This window comes from Myripristis murdjan, chromosome 14 (genome assembly GCF_902150065.1).
Source record: "Myripristis murdjan chromosome 14, fMyrMur1.1, whole genome shotgun sequence".
Classification (NCBI taxonomy): domain Eukaryota; kingdom Metazoa; phylum Chordata; class Actinopteri; order Holocentriformes; family Holocentridae; genus Myripristis; species Myripristis murdjan.
In genome coordinates this window covers 23,362,958-23,383,201 of record NC_043993.1, presented here as the reverse complement: position 1 = coordinate 23,383,201, position 20,244 = coordinate 23,362,958, and the positions used below count along the sequence as shown (strand labels likewise).

At 41.8% G+C, this 20,244-nt stretch overlaps 1 protein-coding gene across 6 annotated transcripts in view; it reads left to right on the top strand.

The window, feature by feature from the left end:
• The window catches only part of LOC115371410 (RNA-binding protein Musashi homolog 2), a 291,837-nt gene that overhangs the window by 236,476 nt on the left and 35,117 nt on the right, over nt 1–20,244 (top strand). For all 6 annotated transcript variants that reach the window (XM_030068782.1, XM_030068781.1, XM_030068779.1 and 3 more), the window contains exon 10: nt 660–734. In XM_030068782.1, coding sequence (XP_029924642.1) covers nt 660–734 — 75 coding nt within the window. The remainder of the gene's footprint in view (nt 1–659; nt 735–20,244) is intronic.

Sequence of the window (20,244 nt, the reverse complement as noted above, 5' to 3'; positions counted from 1 at the left end):
ATTAGTGTTTGCAGTATACCCTTTACAGGTAGTGAGGGCATTACTCTATAAGTTATAACAGCTTATAACAGTACTGGCATTGACCTCAGCCTCTGCCCTGTGAACATGTCTGCTGGTGAATGGCATCTGCAGTGCTAAAGTTTAAATTTGAGGCCACTGAGACAGCTGCATCTTCGTATTTTCATATTATGTTTGTTTCATAATAAATTCTAAGCAACAGTGAACGATGAACCCTCAGTTATTTTGGGAAGAAGGCTGTGAGTCTGACGTACTGCACCCACACTCTGTGGTAAAAACAATAGGAAATTGGAATAGGGGTCAAAAGGAAAAAAACAAAAAAACAACTTAAAGCCACTTCACAGAGTACTGTGTGATGTAGGTTGGTTTGAAGCTGTATTGGATCTGGACCAAGTATAATGCATGCATTTCAACATGTCACCTTAAATCATCAACAGTCCCCAGAAACATTTCCAAGGGCGGCCATTGGCCCTTAACATCATAATAATTCTACAGTTTGTATCCCTTGTAGAAGAGCATAGATCTGGTAATCAGAAATTAATCTATATATAATCTCTGCTCTGTAGCTATGCAAATGTTTTGCACCTGGGAAATGAATAATGGTGCAATTCCTGTTTTTTTTCCCTTTTTTTCCCCCAAAGGTTACCCTAACATTGTGGCAACATATGGCCGCGGATACACTGGATTCGCACCTAGCTACAGCTACCAATTCCCTGGTGAGTCAAAGACTTCCTTGAAATGTCAGTCTTAGAGCTAATTTCTGTCATGCACACTCAAGCACACTCACACACTCAGATACACACACAAATGCATTGATGAATGTAGGCGTCAGTCACCAGATAATCTGCAGGGTTATAAGTGTGTTGCGTGTCTGGATTTCTCAACCAGCTGCTGAAAGCTGACGTACAGGGAAGTAAATTGCTTACTCCTTTTTATCCCATACTTGAACACTACCATGACCAAATGTCTAAAATGGAGGGAGTATTTTCAGGTTCTCAGTCTACCGTGGCCCAATGTATGCAAATCCATCTGTGAAGAAGCAGAAAAATAAGCAGTACTTTTTGTAGGCAGATTTGAATTTCCTTTTTTTTTAAATGTGCTTTTTATAGTGGAAAATGAATGAAGTCATTTTCTGTGTTAAAAGTGTTGACTCAAGAGTGCTGGGTGCTGAAATGGGGGTCCAAATGGGAGATGTGCAGTCTGAAGGTGAGCAGCTGTACTTGTGTGCACCAAGGAGGTCTGTGGCTCTGTGTTGCTTCACTAATGCAGGCATCCCGTCGATTTCATGCTTTATTTAAGGACTTTACACATACTTTGTTTGCCTTGCCAGACATCCGTCCTTCCACTGATAAGACGGGATGGAGAATATCTGACAGCAGCTCAGATCTCTGTAATAGCTTTGTGAAATAGAGTCAGAAATCGTAACAGAGGGGGGTCCAGCTGAGCCCACCTGCAGATCAGACATATGTTAGATTTATATGTGACCACGGCGACGCTCATCAAAAGAAAGGGAATAACGTCCACTCACATCCATGTGGGGGATTATAAATACTTTACAAGATGTGAAAAAAACTGAGCATTTTCTTGTTTGTTCGTTTAATTGAAAACTGGGCAAGATTCAAGAGCAGAATGACCCTTTCTCTGCGGTCTTTGTACCCTAAGATAACTCCTTTATCTGATGGGTGTAAGGGCAGCCACACTGCTCGCTCATGTCTGTCTGTGTACGTTCATTTCAATTAATTTTCAATGAGAGCTATCTCCTGTCCAGACAGAGGTGATGGCATGCCCAACTTGGTCCACTCACTTTGATCGGAACTTTCCATGGACAAATGAGTCACCATCTGCTCTGCCAGTCAGAAGTGGGGGGTGGGGGCATTGTTTGTTTTAGTCAAATCGATGTAAAGAGAGAGAACTTGGAGGAATAAGGCAATGCAATGTACATTCTGTTGTCGTACAGCTCATCATCAAATGATGACAAAAACAAAGATTTGGATGACTGTATGTTTTCCGTATCATTTTTTTTTTTTTTTTATTGAATCTGTACTGTAGCCTATTGTTTGTCTTTTTTTTTTCTTTTTTAGTACTATGTTCACATTCCAAAAACCCTAAGAGAAAGACGTCTATCTGCCAAAAATTGTGTTCTCAAGCAAGATCATTGTGGCTGCTCCCTTACACCTAGCGTGGCTAACACCAGCCTCTCGAGGCTAGCCCCAGTCTGCAAAAAGGCTCTTTTGATCTTGTCAGCTTATTATGCTGATAATTAGGAGACTGTGCCCCCAAACTCTGGTTGAATATCACTTCTTTGACACTATCAAATCACAATCATGATTGTAGCTGATGATACAGTAGGTTGACCTACAGTACACATTCATTTGATTGACAGGCGAGGGATGTTGCAAATTATGAGAACCAACCAAAAAACAATGTTCAAAATGTCAGTGAATACTGCCAAATGAATGGAGCCTGTCCAGACCAAAGCTTGTTTTAGACTTAAATGAAAACAGCATTTCTGCACATAAATTAACGCTGTTTGACATGTATTGAAAAGGGGTTTAAAAGGGTCTCAGCATGAGTGTCGCATACCTGCTTAAGAATCTCAACTTGACACCAAGGGCCCTATCTTGCGCCAGACTCCCTAAACCCGCTATTTGCGGATTTAGGATTTAGGAAGAGGCGTTCCCCCGTAAAAGTTGCTATCTTGTGCACCTCCCGCTATCCGCAAAACACCTCCGCTACCCGCTATATTATGAATAGGCGTGTTTTGGGCCTTACGCCAGTTAAACCAATCAGTGTGCCAGGTGCCATTGCCTTTAAGGGCAGGATGCGCTATCCTAAATCCTAAATCCTAAACCCGCGATGGAGAGAGGGAGGTAGATTTTCTCAGGGGTTCTACTGAGGCTAAAGCAAGTTGGCTTTATAAATATATACATATGATATATTATATTATAGGCAAGTTAATTCGGGAGGTGGAGCCACATGTGTCCAAGTGGACGTGTCACAAGGTTGTACTGATTGAGTAAAATCCCCGGGTCACACCACACACACACAAGAGGCAGAGGTGGAACTATGTGTAAACTAATTTATTGACAAGGTAGATTGGGCAAATAAAATATTAAAAATAAAAATATAGCACAGCTGCTGGCTTATGATAAATCAATAAAACATGCTGGCGTAAGTGTCCAATTAAAACAGTCTTTCCTCTAAACAGTCTATATGAGTAATATACTCAGTCCATTCCGGCGGCGTCCCGGTATCAGTCCGACCGTGTGCGTGGCGAGGCTCCGTCGGGGAGCGCATTGAAGCCGCCTGGGCGCGCTCTCGTAACAGCCCAAACTTTAGGGATAGCGCTATCCGCTATTTCCCTAAAGTGTGTGCGCAAGATAGCAACTTTAGGGAAAGCGCATGAAACACGCCCACGAACACACCTCCAGGCGCAAATGACGGAGTCGGCATAACGGATAGCGGGTAGCGGGTGGCGCAATATACCGTTTAGGGATAGTGTAAGCTCCTAAATCCGCAATTTGCGGGTAGCGGGTAGTGGCAGCGGATAGCGGGTGGCACAAGATAGGGCCCCAAGTCTATGAAAGGTTGTGCACTCTGATTGGTTGTTGATTCCGTTGTTGATCACAGGTGGAATTCAACAGAACACACATCATCGCAGAATTATAAAAGCTTCAGTGTAAGCACTGCTGCATGGTTACATTACGATTGGCTGTAATTTGCATTGAAGAAGGACAGGTCAGTTGCTATCAGGCAGCCAGATTTAGGCCTAGCAGATAAAAGAACTGTCCAAAGGTCCTTAGACCCTCTTTTATAACCGAATGGACAGGCTGGAATTGACATAAACTGTCAGTGTGAATGCCAGATCAACAGCAGATGTTCTTTTTTTTTTTTTTTTTTAACCAAATTCAGTATAAATCCAGCCTGAGAGAAGTCTTAATATGATGAGGATGTAAGATGCAACAGGGACAAGGAGAAGAGTTTTAAAGGAAAGGAAGGATCAGCATTTATCCCTGTTCTGTAACTGAAATCCTGTTAAACATGGATTTTTAAAATGTTTACTGTTGATGACAAATTAAAGGCACATCACCTTGCCCTAGGCATAATGCATGATGCTGTCCATGTTCAACTCAATTTAAAGAGTGTGATAAAGCCGTATGATTAAAACAGCATCCTCTGGGCTCGCTTTACTCTTCACAGGGTAATTGGAATTTTTAATGTATGAATCAAACTGCTTGTCCAAATTAAATAACCCCAGGCCAAATATTGACTAGTGTCCTTCCTTACTGAGATGTAGGAAGCATCCTCCATTTAAGATCAAAAGCTTTTTCCCCACTGTACACAGCTACTCTGTAAAACTTAATCAAACATGCCCATAAATAACTGGAAGGGACCGAGCAGGTTGGATACAAGAGACACAAAACTGGGTGCAAAATGCTGGGGCTTTCTTTTACACCCAATAAAACCTCAAGCTAACAGAAAAATGTGATAAGACACAATTCAGTGAGGAAACTCTGAATAAAGTAATAAAACACCCTTAGAGGAACAGAAAGAAGGGAAGAAATATGTCTCCTCAAAACAAACAACTGATACAAGGACGCGAGTGTCAAACATCAACCGCCACTTTGGTACTGCTATTCCAAAAAAAGGGTCACCGAGTGCATTTGGTAACCGTCAATATAAAAATATTCTGTGTTCATGTCCTTGTATACCAACAGTTGATGCTTGGAAAAAATAATCCAGCATTGAACAGACAACATGTAATAGACTTACAGGCCCTCAAATATTACTAATCCTACTCATGCAAATCAGACTGCCCTGCATCTGTCTAAAACATGTTCATGCAATTGAGTGTGTATTATCGAGCATTGCTTCACTAAGCAAAATTAGTCTGTGTATAAAATGCAGTAGTGCTGCTGTCTTTAAACTGGCAGTCAAAACTATTTGTGGAAGTGAAAAGGAAATTCAAACTGCAGACATGGTGCAGCTACTCCTGCCGAGGGGCTGAGCCATATGAAACATCCGTGTACAATATAAATGCACAGTTCAGTGGCATGATCTTCAAATCTCTAGAAAGGCCCCACGCCAAATCCTGACTCAGAAAACAAGCCGTAACTTCATCAAATGCCTCTCTGGCACAATTCAGTGCAGCTGCTGTGAAGGTCAGCAGAGTGCAAAAAGCCCCCACAGTCAAGTAACAGCAAGCTACCTGTTCTTTTTTCTCTGACTCATCAAAAGCACTCATACATTTTTCATTCACTTCATCATGTGAGAGGACATGAAAACAAAAATCATGACCATTTTAATAATTGCAGAAAAATAATGCACTCAGTATATTATCTAAATTTTGACAATGGAGCGTAGGGGCAGAAATTTGGGACATGTAATGGCGAATGTAAGGCGTGTGGGAAAATGCAACAGCTGACCTGGGCTGGTCAGGATGATGCTGGTTCACTGAAAGGGGTTCCCATCCAGTTTTGTGAATGTTATGATAGTTACACGGTCAGTATTTAATTTTACCGGCTCCTCAGGTGAGTTTGAAGCATAATCAAAACCTCAAAATCATACGGTCCTGTAGATTCAGTCACAGATGTTTTGAAAAAAGTAGTTCTGATATTTCTGGATCAGTTTTACATGTATGAGCTGTTTCTTTTATGCAGTGTCTTTATCCTACAGTCAAAATGAATCGATAGACTTATTTTATGATTCCCTAAAGGAAAAGATTTTTTTTCCCCGGTAATTGAGGAGAGATGAAGGATTTGATGAAGGAATGTACCAAGCACTGTATTTTTGTATCCCATGGTGTTTACACAAGCTGCATTTCATACCACATGGCACTGTCTTTTCAGCATCATGCCTGAACTGAGAGTTTAAGCTCAGACTGTGTTGCAGACTTGGATCATAGGGCTGTTGAAATTAGCAATGAATAAGAAGACTATCCATATGTGGTAATATTTATTGTTGTATTGCTAATGATAAAACCTCATAAGAAGTGGTCACCAGCACACCAATAAGAATAAATAGGGGAGGGTTTTTTTATCTGGTGGAGCTCAATAGCCTACTTTAAATAGTACTTTACAATATTAAAAACAAAGTAATGCCTCTCTTTTGTGACAGTGGGTATAAATACACACTTAACTGCAAATAATTACCATAGCTTCCCCCTGTAACCCAGATTTACATAGATTTATTTGTTAGAGGGGTTTTATTCAGGAAGAGTTTTGAAGAAATGAGATCCAACCTACAGTCTGCTCAGTGCCAGACAAAAACTAAAAACTTTATTTCCTCTGACTTGGACTTACTGCTGTTATCATGTGGTTTTGGGAGAAAATAAATCCACTATAAGGTATTCTGCACTTCTATCACAAGATAAAAGTGCAGAGCATCGTGTAGAACATCTTCATCGTCAACACCTGAACCAGCCGTATCTCATCTTACACATAACTGATACGACTGCATTCCCCATGAATAACCACACCTTTCAACTTTTTAAAACACATTTATCCTCCACCCTACCTCTCCCATAAAATCAAATAACCTCAGATATATTTTTAAATACAATCTTGTGTCAGGCAAGACAAATGTACCGCATGGGTGGGTTACCCAGAGTTGAGGTTACTGTTGAAAAATGTACATTTAAAGTAAAATGAGGTACGATGGGACCTCACAGTCAGAGGGAGTGTTGATTTTTCAGATATGTTCCAGGGAAAAGAATGGGGACATTTTCAGGAATCTCAGCTGTTAGTGGTAAGAAAATAAAATTCTTTTGTTCTGTTGAAATTAAAATCCTTGCCTGCACTGTAATCATTGATGTGTTGCCAGATGCAGCTGAGAGGAGCGAGAGAGATTTAAAATATGGTATCATGTCAAAAAAACATGTTTTTGGTGACAGGAGCGAGGTATTCATTTCTCTTGCTTGAAACTGATTGGCTTACGCTTTACTGCATCAGGCAAATTTCTCGCTTTACCTGAAAATTTTCAACCTGAGCGAACGCTGCTTTGCCTCCCTATCTGTCACTTAGAGTGAAGTTGCATTTATCTCACTCCATTTCCCTCCTTCCATTGAATTTCCAGGCATATTTTTTCCCCATATAAACACAATGCAAGAGAACACATTATGCCTAATTACCTGCAGAGGACAAACAGACACTGAGATAATGCAACCAAACTTTTGAAAATAAATGAAATAAAGGTGCATTCATGAAGTGAAGTGAATGTGAAATAAAGACAAAATAAACCTTCAAAAAGCTGCGGAAGTACACAAAGAAGTAGCACTTTTTAGAATTATTTTATTGAATCAGATTTTATCTGTCTTTAAAGAAAAGCACTGTACAAATAAAATGTATAATTATTATTAGTAGTATTATTGTTATCATTTATCATATGTGATTGCAGTACACTGAACACTAAATAACAGTGTTTTTTAAGATAAACCTAGGTTTACAATGCACAATGTGAAAAGCCCTCCTATGTATTGGGCATATTAAAATGCATATGGCTAGAAAAGGTTTTGAGTAGCATGTGTGCACGTTAACAAGCTTATGCAGCGTAGCCATCACAATAGAGAAGGGGTGGCAGCAAGAGTAGACGAGGGAAGATGGAAAATGCTAGTGTGCATATGTATGTGTGGGCGCAGTGTAGAGAAGTCAGGGATGTGACTAAGCTGTGGAAGGGAACACCAATAAAAGGGATACACCCCTCATACATTCATACAGTACAGTCTATTGTCAACCAGCTCCTGTGTTAGTCCCTTTCATTACACAAACGTATGCACACACTCAACACTCACAATTGCCATATTCATACAAAGGCTCGGTTTGAGTGAGAGAAGGGGCGGCAGTGGAGACGCTTCTCTCACTCTCCTGTCTTCCTCTGCGACTCCCTGCCTCCACAGCCATGCCCTCTGAGCCTCCCTTGGCATAAATGACCATTATGGCTCCATTAGGGCTGCTACTAGGAGGTCATTATGTTGCACTGAAAAACTAGGAATGAAGATGTTAGAGGGGTCCCATCAGGGAAGAGAGAGGGAGAAAGAGAGAGAGAGAGAGAGAGGGAGAGAGGGAAACACAACACTCAGTCATCCAGCTACCCCAGATGCCATGACAGACAAACAGCAATTCAGGTCAAGTGAGTCAGCCTCTTAAGTAGTGACAGGATGCAGGGAAGGAATGATTAAGGAGAATAGAGGGCAGTGGCAAGTGCAGCAAAGGTACGATGAGGACAGGGGGGTGCGTGATTTTGGGGGCAGTCGAGGGCAGTTACCGTAACACTCAGGGCAAAACCGTCCCAGCTGTTTCTAAATAAAATTGTCCTCGGTGCAATTACCACTGACAGAAAACATGAATGTGTGCACGCAGAATTTTTGCATCTTTCTCATACACATCATAATCACTGTGATTGTGGTGTTGGCGTACGTTTTTGGTGGCTGGTGGTTGAGTTCCTCCATATGTTTTTCGTGTCTTGTCACACGCATCAGCTGTGTTAGATCTTTTTTTCTCAGCAGATAAGATGTGTGGGATAGCAACTGTGGTAGCCTCCATCCCTTCATATCTCCGCTTCCACCAGAAGGCCCCGAGACAGAGCAGCACACTCCATCATACATAAGCGGCAGAAAATGACATTTCAAAAGCCTTACATCAGCACAGAGTATCTTTCTTTCTCCATGTGAATGTAAACAGGGCTCGGCCGAGTGGGCAGTTTTGGATTCCTCAGCTTCTGGAGCAACTGAACATGACAAGCTGGAGGGTGGCCTGGTAGGTCGAGAGGCCTACCCGTACCCTTACGATGATAGGTTTGACTGCCATGACAACCAGTATGTCTATCCTTGTTGAATTGTCCTCATCCAAGATACTTAACCCCTGTCTGCTTCAGGGATACGATCCCTCTGCTGAGATACACAACTTCATGTGCCAAAGGGCTCTACAAGGAAATAAACTATTATTAACATCAACAAGCTGCATTAAAAACTCAGTACTACCAGCATATAAATTATTAATCTGACTTGAGAAATTATTTGCTCTTTGATTTAGTACTATGGAACAAAGTTAAGAAATAATTTGATGTATGAAATTTGATGGGGTGATGGGGAACATTGCTTCTTGCAGCTGACACTCTGAATATAGGAACGGTGCTGTTTTTTTATACAAGGGGTCAAATGATGAAAGGAGTATGACACCCTATCAGCACAGAGCAGTATAAGGCGATGCACCTCTGAACAAAGGATACAAAGGGACATGGAGCAGCTGTCCTCTCAGCAAGGGGGATATAGGGGATAGAGAGCTGCTGACCTGTGCATTTGATATGATAGTTACTGCTACTGAGGGCTGCGTGCCCCCATAAAAGGGGGGCAGAGCCAACCAAGCATATGATAAATGCCATTGAGGTCATTTTGGGGCACGAGTCTGAAACAACTTCCGCAGCCAAAGCATAATGCATCCTCGCAGGGTTTAGCGCCTGCCGTGGAGGGTCTGCTGTCGGGGGATGAAAGGTGCTGGCATGGAGAATTTTTAAGTTTTGAAGCCCAACAGAGGTGGCCTCTGCCTGGTTATTGTTTCAGGAGAAATACATCATGTTGGCTGTGGTGTAACCAAGGCTCAGGTGTCCAGAGGCCTCCTGTGTTTGGATCTATGAGAGGGGGCTTGCTTGAAAATGGAGTGGTGTGTTTGAAGTTCCTGCAGGAGATGGTTGGCCCCTTAAGTAGAGGTTGAATCCAGCCTGATAATTTGAACCCCGTGAAAATTGGATGAGAAAATTTTGTCCAAACACAACCCTACCTGCCAACCAGAACAAAGTTTTAAACGTGACCCTACTGAAGCCCTAGAAAATTTCCTCAATAAAACCATTCTTGTAACTTAAACGTTGACTAATTCCCTGGAATGACTAAGTGCAGAGGTGAAAAAAAAAAATGTGTGTGTGAATTGACTTTTTTCTTTGGAATTAGATCTTCAATAAAACCCGACTTCTTTTGGACTTCAGGGCTCTCATTAACTGTAGTCTGCATAGCACCTGTCAAGTTCAGAATAAATTATTTGAAATTTCTGTCATCTCAACCTATACACTTGAGGTCTTGGCAAGAACAGAGACTCTGCCTCTCCTCCTGTGTAACTAGATATTGTCATAAAGACAGTCCAAGGTTGCGTACTGTTCCAAGTAAATGCATTGTTCAGTGGCACAGTCATGGGAGAAAAGGATTCACCTGTTGAATATTGTCAAAATTAAAGGAGGACAGGAACCAAGAGCACATAGCTGAGGCCTTCTCATCTGTTGTGCTGAATGAGTCAGAAACCGTTCATCTGGACTAATGGTCATTCATTTATGTGTGGACGGTGATTTAGGTTGGGGGGGGGGGGGGGGGGGGGGACTGAGTTGGCGCTCAGACACCTTATCTTCTCCTCTTTGTCTGCTCCACCACAGATCTCCCATTTTGATCCATGGTCAGTACCCCCTTTTTTGGCTGCTATACTGGAGCAAGGGGAAGAAAATTTAGCAGATAAGAGGGAGTTGACCTATGAGTCATGACAGTTTGCTCCACAAGATAAATCACGTTGTTTAACCGTTTACTGTGCTCATGAGAAACAAGCTGCAGCATGTAGAATATTGCTATCAGTCGAGTAGGCTTCTGTTGAATTACAGTTACAAAGCAGATTGTTCTTAAGATCCTGCAACCGTTTTCCTACAAGCTGGGTGAGCTGTGACCCCAGCAAGTGGTCCCACAGGCCTGAGTGAGAGCTACAGGGCTGTAAGCAGATGGCCCTCCTGATGCCACACTGACTCACAGATTGGCTTTAATTGCCAAGGCTGATCATTAGCCCAATGGGCCTGTGGAGGCCACGGCCCTCCGTGAGTCACAGGCCTTAAAATAGGGCCTGATGAGTAGTGTCGTGATTGCATACACTCAAACAACCATGCACATGAACGTACAGCGCAGCCCTCTCTCACACAGATACACAAACCCTCTCAAAGGAACGATGTTCATACAAAGACTCCACCAAGCTGTGCATGAAGGGAAAGGGGCGGAGATGGACTTACCAGAGGCCTCTCTCTGCTGTCCTGTCTTCCTCAGTGACTCAGTGCCTCCACAGCCATGCCTACTGAGCACGCACACACACACACACACACACACACACACACACACACACACACACACACACATCACACAGACGCTCATACACACACTCCCCAGGCCATGACTGTTCCTAGTGACAGCAGTGTGTGCTGCTCTGACGTCAGTGGACAGCGCTGTATGTCACGCCCTGTCTTGTTCTACAAAGCAGGACTGCTCCCAGATCAGCGCTTCTCTCCGTTAACTGCTCCTAAATTTGCTTTATGTATCTGCGCTCTGCCCTCACAGAGACTATGTAGGCTACTGATGTTTCTGGAAAATAGGCGCTGCATACATTCAACAGGTGGAAATGTAGCAGCTGGGGATTTCACAATATCCGTTTTGGTAAGCTGATACCAGTACCGGTGAAACTCCACTTATCTCTATACCTGATTGGATACCACAGCAAAAACAGCAAACCCATACAGCACACACACCTTCATTTAAAAACACTGTAGAGACATTAACAAGTAAACAGAAACTTTGTGTATTTAAAGATTTTAAACATTAGAATAATAACACCGAGGGTGTTGTCACACTGTTTGCATGGTTCAAATCAGTGGACTAGCTAATACATTCACATTCACATTAACCAAAATGTATCTACAAAATCCATGTGGGAGCTGTCAGCCTGTTCTTTGGTCAGTGTCAAATCTGATGAGATATAGGGACAGAGAAAGGAAATGGTTGCTTCCAGAATTTTTTTTTTCCCTATCTCATTATTGTGTTTGTTGTACAAACACTTTTGAGAGTGAGTGTTTATAATGTGATTTGTTCTGTTAAGAAAAAAAAGTTACTGACACAAGCTTTAATCCATATACCAAGAGAGCAATGTTCTCCTCATTGTGTTCCTCTGTTGCTTACTGCTAGCGACTGACACTACCAAGTTGCTTCGCCCAGTTCTTTATTTACAAGCCCTGTAATGCACAGTGGAGCCATAGGAGCTGCTTCAACCCAAAACACACAATGCTTCCTGTAGCTGGTTTGTCATCTAGGTAGGTTCATGTTCTCAAACTGCTCCAGAGTTCATTTGTAACCACATCCAGACCACTTCCTCAACAGGGTCTCTGTGCAGTTGTTTTTCACCCACACTTGAGTGTGGTTGCTGTTTTCGCACCTGCCCAAATGAGCTGCACCAAGGGGGTAAACGCACTATGGGTTGTGTCAAAAGGACTAAACAAGGCTGGTGTGAAAGCAACCTGAGTTACAGGTGGCTACAATAGCCTGTAACCTTCAGGAAAAAAAATAAAATAGCCCAACAAATACTAATTCACATTAGAAGAACTGTATGAAATGTCCACCTTCAACAGTAAATACTATGCTGTCATTATGTACTCTCAGTTTGACTGCTGTGCTGTAAGTGTGTGACTTCAATTTCAAGTGTTCCCGGTATTTTAAAATAACGGCTAAGGCTGCATCACAGTAAGAACAGAGTAGAGTGAAAGATCAATTTTTGTCAGTGCTATCAATACTAAAACCACTAGTATTAATATAACTTTCAAAATTGTGTTATTGACTTTTTACCCAAGTATGAACTCATGTGACATCCCTGATAGCAGCCCTTCAACATCAAGCCCCTCCGTCTTTACAAAGCTCAGTGGTTTGTATATCATTGTTTGGTGATGTGGTTTTGTTTTCCTGTTTAGATGCAAGTGTGTGTTTGTATGTGTGTCTGTATGCCTGCACATGGCAAGTCAAGTCACATGCACATGCACATGCACGTGTGCCTTCCTGAGTGTGTGAGCACCTGTCTGTCCGTGACTTTAGCTCTTACACTGTGACACAGGCAGTGCTGTAAGCCTAGATTTGTCCTGAAATGTGAAAAGGAGGCTCAGCTCATTTGCCTGAGTCTTAACTCGCCCTCAGAGCAGTAAAAAGATCTGCCCTCATCCAAGCAAACAAACAGCCCACCACAGAGCACAGAGTGGAGGTGCCTGTGGTTGGGAAGGCAGAGTGGCTGCACTAAAGCACATTATGTGTCTACTGTTGAGCTGCTGGTCTGGAAATGGGATTTGATCCGTAGTCTTGTTTATGGCCACCACCTTTGGACACCATCAGAGACCAGAAGGACAAAAGTAAGGAGCAGAATCACTGAAGAGGGCAGAGGATTCTGTGTGCCCAAGAGCATGTGCCCTGTGTCTACAGACTCTTGTTTTGAGGCCACCCACAGTTTCAGAGCTCCAGGCCCAGCAGTAGGGTACTCGCCGGGCCTTCACCCAGCTGCCTCCTCCCTTCCCTCCCTCCTGCGGTCTGTGTTAATAGCTCTCCAGTAGCTCTCAGCCACTCTTTCCCCGTAGTGTGTGGACATACAGTACACACACATAAATTACATATGTGGACATGAGCACGTACATGCAAACAGTCATTATCATAGCACACAGCCGTCTGCATAGCTCCACTTCACATGGCTGCATTGTTTATGGCTCCTATAATCAGTTGCAGCCACTGTTGTGCTATTTTTGGAAGAGTAGAGCACTCTCTTACCCCGCTTACCCTCTGCTACCTAGAGCAATGCTAGTTTGTGTAACTTTAGCTGGCTTGAGTTGGCTAAAATGAAATGAGGTCGCTAGTTCCTTCAAATAGGCCACAAAATCATCTTCAGGAAATGATGTGATTATTAGTATTATTGTTTGTGTCCATGTGTGTGTTTACATTATAAGGGGATTGTGGGGTGTGCTGCTGCCTGCTGAAAATGTAATGAGCCTCCACTCTGTGTTATGTATGCTGGAGTCTGTATTCATGCATGTGGCATTTGATTTGTTATGCAAAATTGATCATTCCTGCAAGGTCAGGTTCAGGTCACAATCACTTTTTTTTTTTTTTTTTTTTTTTTTTTTTTGGTGGTCACATTCATAGATGTGAATTCATACAAATACATTTTAACTTTTATGGTCAAATGACACTTAATGACGCTCATTTTCAGCAAATCTCAAATTACCCTCGTTCATCATTCATCCTTCCCCTCTTCCACCACCCTCAACGCCGGGAGATGGGCATTAAAATGCATAAAAAATTAAGGCTGTTTACTCGGACACTAATGAGAGGAGGCTTAGGTAGTCTAGTCTAATTAATATGATGGGCTCCAGGGGGACCACAGAGGCAGGGTCATAACAACTGATTCACTAGGAGCTCACAGGACCCCTTAATGCTCTGTGAGAGTCAGACCTGATGCCAGAGCAGATAGCGCTGCACAGAGACATGTTGCCTTTACTCATCCTAGGTTGGAAAGCGGCACCACAGTTAAATGTACTGAAGCAGACCATTACATAAGCACCACTGCAAGGTCAGACATCTCTGTATCCTCTCCGTCTGTCTCTCTTTATCTAAGTCACTGTCATAAACTGTCTTGCTGACAAACCGGTTCCAGGGTTTCTCGAACCAGCTGAATTGAAGCACATTCACCCCCCAGGTCTGGTTGAGTTCCAGTTTTATCCCTGCCAAAATGTGTGATTTTAAGTCACCATTTATATTAACTGTCTTGCTCTCCATTCCTCCCTGCTCTGCTGTGTGTGAGTGACAGACACGTATTGAGGCTTTTGGATGAGCAGAGCATGATGCTCAGTTCAGCTCACCAGTTTCCTTTTTAGCTAAAGCACCTAACAGCATGGAGTATAAAGAGGAGATCAAAAGTGTGGCTACGCCGGGATAAGGAGTCTAGTTTGTCCTCTTTGTTGTGTGTGCTGCTGTGGGCTTCAACTAGACGGAAACTGCTCCCATGTCAGAGAAAATGTTAAAGACACTTCCTCTGAGCTCTCTGTATCACATCAATCACTCTCACACAGTGTGCAGTTGTGTGATGTGTGTGCAGCTTTGGAGGCTGCATTCATGTTGGAGTTAAGGGTATTGTGACTAAGACAACAATATGAAGTATAGCACCATATGAACACTCAACAATAGCTAAAATTCACTCTAATTTAGGGGTGGTAGTAGATTTTTTCTCACTTTAGCTGCCCTTGAACTGGAAGGACCTTAGTGAAGCTCCTGTGTTAGAGAGCATCCACCCTGCTGAAGCGTCCTTGAACAAGACGCTCCATCCCCGCCAGCTGCAGGGTTTCTGTTCTGTAGCTGACCCTGTGCTTTAACCTCCCCGTGGAGTGGAGAGAGAGAAAAGAGAATTTCCCTATAGGGATCAGTGAAGTATCAGATCAGAGTAGTGATGACAAAGCACCATGCTGGTCATGAGTATTATGTCTTTGTGGTAAAGCAGTTGCATTTTTATAATATATCACATTTGTAGGTAATCTTTCTGAGGCCTGTTGTTGCAGCTTCATCTGTCACATCGGTTTTGGAGGTTTTCACAGTTGGTTACAAGCATTCCTCGATACCGACTTCGCTTGTTCAGAATTCTTCATACAATTCTCTGCACCCGCATGCAGCTCGGCACAACAGGTAATGTCATGCCCAAAATGCACAAAAACTACCAGAACGCCGCATGTATGTCTCAAAATCAGGTAATTCGGCTGAGCGCAAGCACTTGTTTTCTCCCTACAAGAACACTGTCAGACATAACACAATAATCTTAAAAACACTAACAATGGGTAGTATTACAATAGAGGCTCTATTTTTGTCCAGGCATGGAGGGACATCTGATCATGCGGCTGGACTAATTTAGATAAACTGAATCAATAGTTGCTCAGCTTTTGTTTATATAATCATTATATCTACTACTTTTAGGATAATCAGTTATCTGTGATTTAGACTGAATTTTTTATGTCACCTTTTGAACTTGAATTTACCATTTTTGAAAATAGTATATATATATTAGAGATTAAAAAAAAAAAAAAACAATTTTGAAAGCTATGGTCATTGAATGCATTTCAAAGCAATAAAAAAATTCTCACAGTTTGCTCCACATAGAGCCCTGCTGTGCCAACTTTGTGAGGAGTTTTGAAAAAGTTTACTCCGAATGCAGAAATGCTTGTAATGGATTGTAAAAAAAAAAAAAAAAAAAAAAAAAAAAAAAACCTGTAGTACACGATTATGACTCATGAGGGGACAGAACAACTGTCCCTTTCAGCCGCAGCAGTTTGTACCCCTGTGTCCTTCTGAAAAGTTGCCCAGTTGGATTTTTACCAAATATTTCTCCTTCCTGGCCTCATCATTGTGTTCAAAGGTATATGATACGTGTGCAATTACCACCATAGAGCCAGGCTTTGCTGAGCTCCAGGCTCACTCCATTTCTGTAATTGACTTTCCCTCTCCCAAATCACAACCCATGAAGTCTTAATGGCAAAGGATCAGTGTACTGAATGGTTTCATTACATACTGAAATCTTTGTTTCTGGTTAAAAAAAAAAAAGAAAAGAAAAGAAAAGAGGTAGTGCCCGAGCTAAGGGGCAGACACAAAGGTGCCCTCACGAACACACACACACACACACACACACACCTCCCAACAAACGGACTTAGACACACATACACATACATGGAGCTCATTTGTAGGCAGATATGATCACATCAGGAAGCAGTTAAATCTGTGAGCCTGCTGTATGGGGTTCAGGGACAGCAAAGGGCCAAAATGTTCCTGTTGTCCCGATCTGGTACTGACGAGGCCACTCACACACACACACACACACACCTGAGTTGATCAAAACCAAAGACAATTTTTTTTTATTTTCATTCACAACCTTTAACTTTCAATCTTGGTAACAAGAGGTGCTGTTGGACTGACTGGAGTTAAATTTTTTGCACTTTCACTCTCAGACATCTCACTTCAGGTTGAGTCACCCCGGGGTGACACAGAGACGACTCACCCACAGGTTTACATTTATCCCAGGGTTTGATAATGTGTTTTCACGCTTACTATTTTTACCCACATTGAAAAGACATGCATTCTTTAAGAATATTTCTCAAATATAATTTCTAGATTACTGAGAATAGTGTGCACTCATGGCAACATGAAAACATTATAGCATATATCGTCATGGTAAAAAGCCTGTTGGAGTGACAGTATCATCGTCAGACCAAATCGTTCTTGAGATTTTAGCTTTTTTCTTTGCCAGCTAATACCATTATCCGGAGAGAATAATAGCAGCTTATTGTTGTTATGGTAACACCAGCTGTTACCAGCTGCTCCTCCGAACGCTGCCCCGACAGGGTGAGCTCAACCCTGTTGTTTTCACACTACATTTTTCATCCCGGGGAAATCACCTCTCTCCAGGGTGCACAATTTCAGCCCTCGTCTCAAGCAGGGTTGAATTCACACCCGTGGTGAGTGTCTCCACCCCTGGGCTGAAAATGATTGTGAAACGAGTGTGAAAGTACGATCTATGGTCTCAGGCTAGTTGACCCAACAGCTACAAAGGTTATGATAACTAACATGTCAGTGTATAATTACACAGTTGATGGATGCTGTCGGGATATCATGTTGAACCGTAGCTGCAGTTGTGATTGTTTTCCGTCAGTGGCACTTCACACTTCTGGTAAAATGAGTCTTTTCATCTGATTTAGTGTTTCATGAATATGTCCAGTTGTACTAGTATCACTTGTATGATATAAAACTCACAGTGTCACAGAGGTAGCAGGGTAGCTCAAAAGAGCAAGGCTTTTGGTTTGGCTTGGTGTAGGTTGGGTTAAGGATAGGTTTTTTTGTTATTGTTGTTGTTTTTGGCTTGGTTTGGGTTTGTGAGATTTGTTGTGGTTTTTGGGGGGTTTATTTTTTGTTTTGTTTTGTTGCTTGATTTAGTTTATCTTTTGTCTAGGTTGGTGTGGCGGGGTTTGTTTTGGTTTGGTTTGGTTTTTGGGGGGGGCTTGGTTTGATTTGTCTTTTGTTTGTGTTGATTTGATTTCAGTGGCTTAATTTGTTTGGTTTGGGTTTTCTGTTTTCTTTTATTTTGTAGTGGCATTTTTGTGTGTTTTACAGTAGTAGTTTCTAGTTCAAGTTAAGCAGAGTACTGCTGTCCATCTCTTTGCACACATACATTTTAATGTTCAGCCATACTCTTCCTGCCATATGCTCATTCATATCACACTACGTACTCTGTTACTCTCTCTCTCTCATTTCCCACGCAGACACTGAACTCAGTGTATTTATGTGGGGGAAATCTCTGTGTTGGTCTCCATTGATCAGAGGCATGAATGCAATCAGAGGTGCGGTGAAACATGAGCATGTATGCAGCAGTTCATATGAAAGGCACCTGGCTGTCTCCCGTTCTGTGATTCATGCCTTTGATAGAAACAACCAAGAGTTGCTTTCAACAACAACAACAAAGTCGTGCTGAAGGATGACTACAATGGGACACTTGTCAGTCTAGAGATGAAAAGATGTCTATCTAGATGGCTGTCCCTTTTGTTGATTTGTTTTTTTTTTTGTTGTTGTTTTGTTTTTTTATTTGTTTCTATTTGTCTCACTATATCTTATCAAAGGCTGTTGATGAAGGGGAATGTGAAGTGGAGTCGGTTTTCTCCCTTACCTCCCTCCTCCTGTGACAAGGAGGCAGCGTGCTTCAGTGCTTCGAAACATCTGCTATGACTTATCTACAGGCTTATCCCCGCTGCTGCAGGCTTTTCCTCCTTACTGGGATACAGTGCCGTGAAAAAGTGTGCACCGCTTGTATGCTTTCCCCATTTTTCCGCATTTTTCACATTGAATTTGGCGAGGTCTTTTGTGGTTTGTAGTAGTTTACAGGGAGAGTCAATGAACTACCACTACAGGATGTAACTAAACCCAATTAAAAGTACATCTGTGGCCAGCTGTTTCAGTACACTGGTCAGCAGTCTGGCCAGCCTTGCCAAATTGTGAGCTTGGAGTTATAAGTTTCTATTCGGGTAGAGGGCAAATCAGATATTGAGCATGTGCAGAAAGACCATTATGGAAAATTTAATTTACTGTTGTCATTATTATAGCAAGCCAACATAAGCTACTTTCATGTTGATTCTTGCTACCCTTAACTGAAAAAGAAAAACAGATTTACTGTGTATTATTTCAGTGCTACACTGACCAGCATATTATTGTACGTTTGGCCTGCCCGAAAGAAAGAACATCTCCCATAATCCATGCATACCTACACTGAATTCCTTGATACTGTATTGGAAACTCGTGTCCTGGCCTTTTTTTTTTTTTTCCTCCCACATTCTCACTGGTTTTCCCTTTGTCTTCCTTTCGCACGATTTGGCTACTGTTCTCCTTTAGCGTGTTTTGCTGCCAAGCTAGAGCCACATCAGTCTCGGTTACCTGGCTGTGTAACATCTCTGCTGCTAGCTCGCTGACTGTCTTTATGCACTTCAAGTTAGGCTCTCAAACAATTCACATGGTCTGTAATTGTGTCTGTAAATTATGGTCCTGTTCAGACCTGGTATTTTTTTTACCCAGATATATCCAGATTGAATGAATACGTGCATCCTCTTAGGGAGATGACACAGTTGACAAGTCACCTCGACCACATACAGTACAGCACACAGCAGAGACGAAATGGTGCTCTCCTTGGGCCATATGGTGCAGCGCAGACAAACAACAGCCCGTTCAGTCAGACAGTGTGAATGTGGTGAATAGGAGAGTGAATATATACACTGCATTGGGATAGAAGTCTGTTAAAAAAAAATATTGAAAAACACTATACTAAAAGAACTATATAAATGGGGGGGACACATTGGGTGGACACTGTGTAATGAATATAAGCATAAATATAAATATGGCTATAAATACCAGTATAAATACAGTATCAGTAACTGTGTGTGTACAATACATCACATATAATATCCAATCCAATCCACTTTATTTATATAGCACAATTTTAACAAACACAAGGTTTTCCAAAGTGCTGCACAGCAAGATAAAACACCACAAGATAACACAATAGAAGCAGAATAAAAAGGTAAAAAAACACAGTAGGATAACACGATAAAATAAGATAAGATCAATTAAAATAAAATCAGATAAAGTAAAATAGTAATAATAATAATAATAATAAAACAAAATAGGATGATAATACACCATAGTTCTTCTATACTTCAGTAGAATAATCTGCTTAAACAAAAGCTTTTAACACTACACATTCTATTAATTTTGCAGTATCTTAATATTAAACATTAGAAGGACCTTTTCCCCTTTTTTTTCAGGCATTAAAATGTACATGATGTCCTACATAATACTAGCAGTGGTCCCCGATCTCCTCCTGTGCAGTGTTAGAT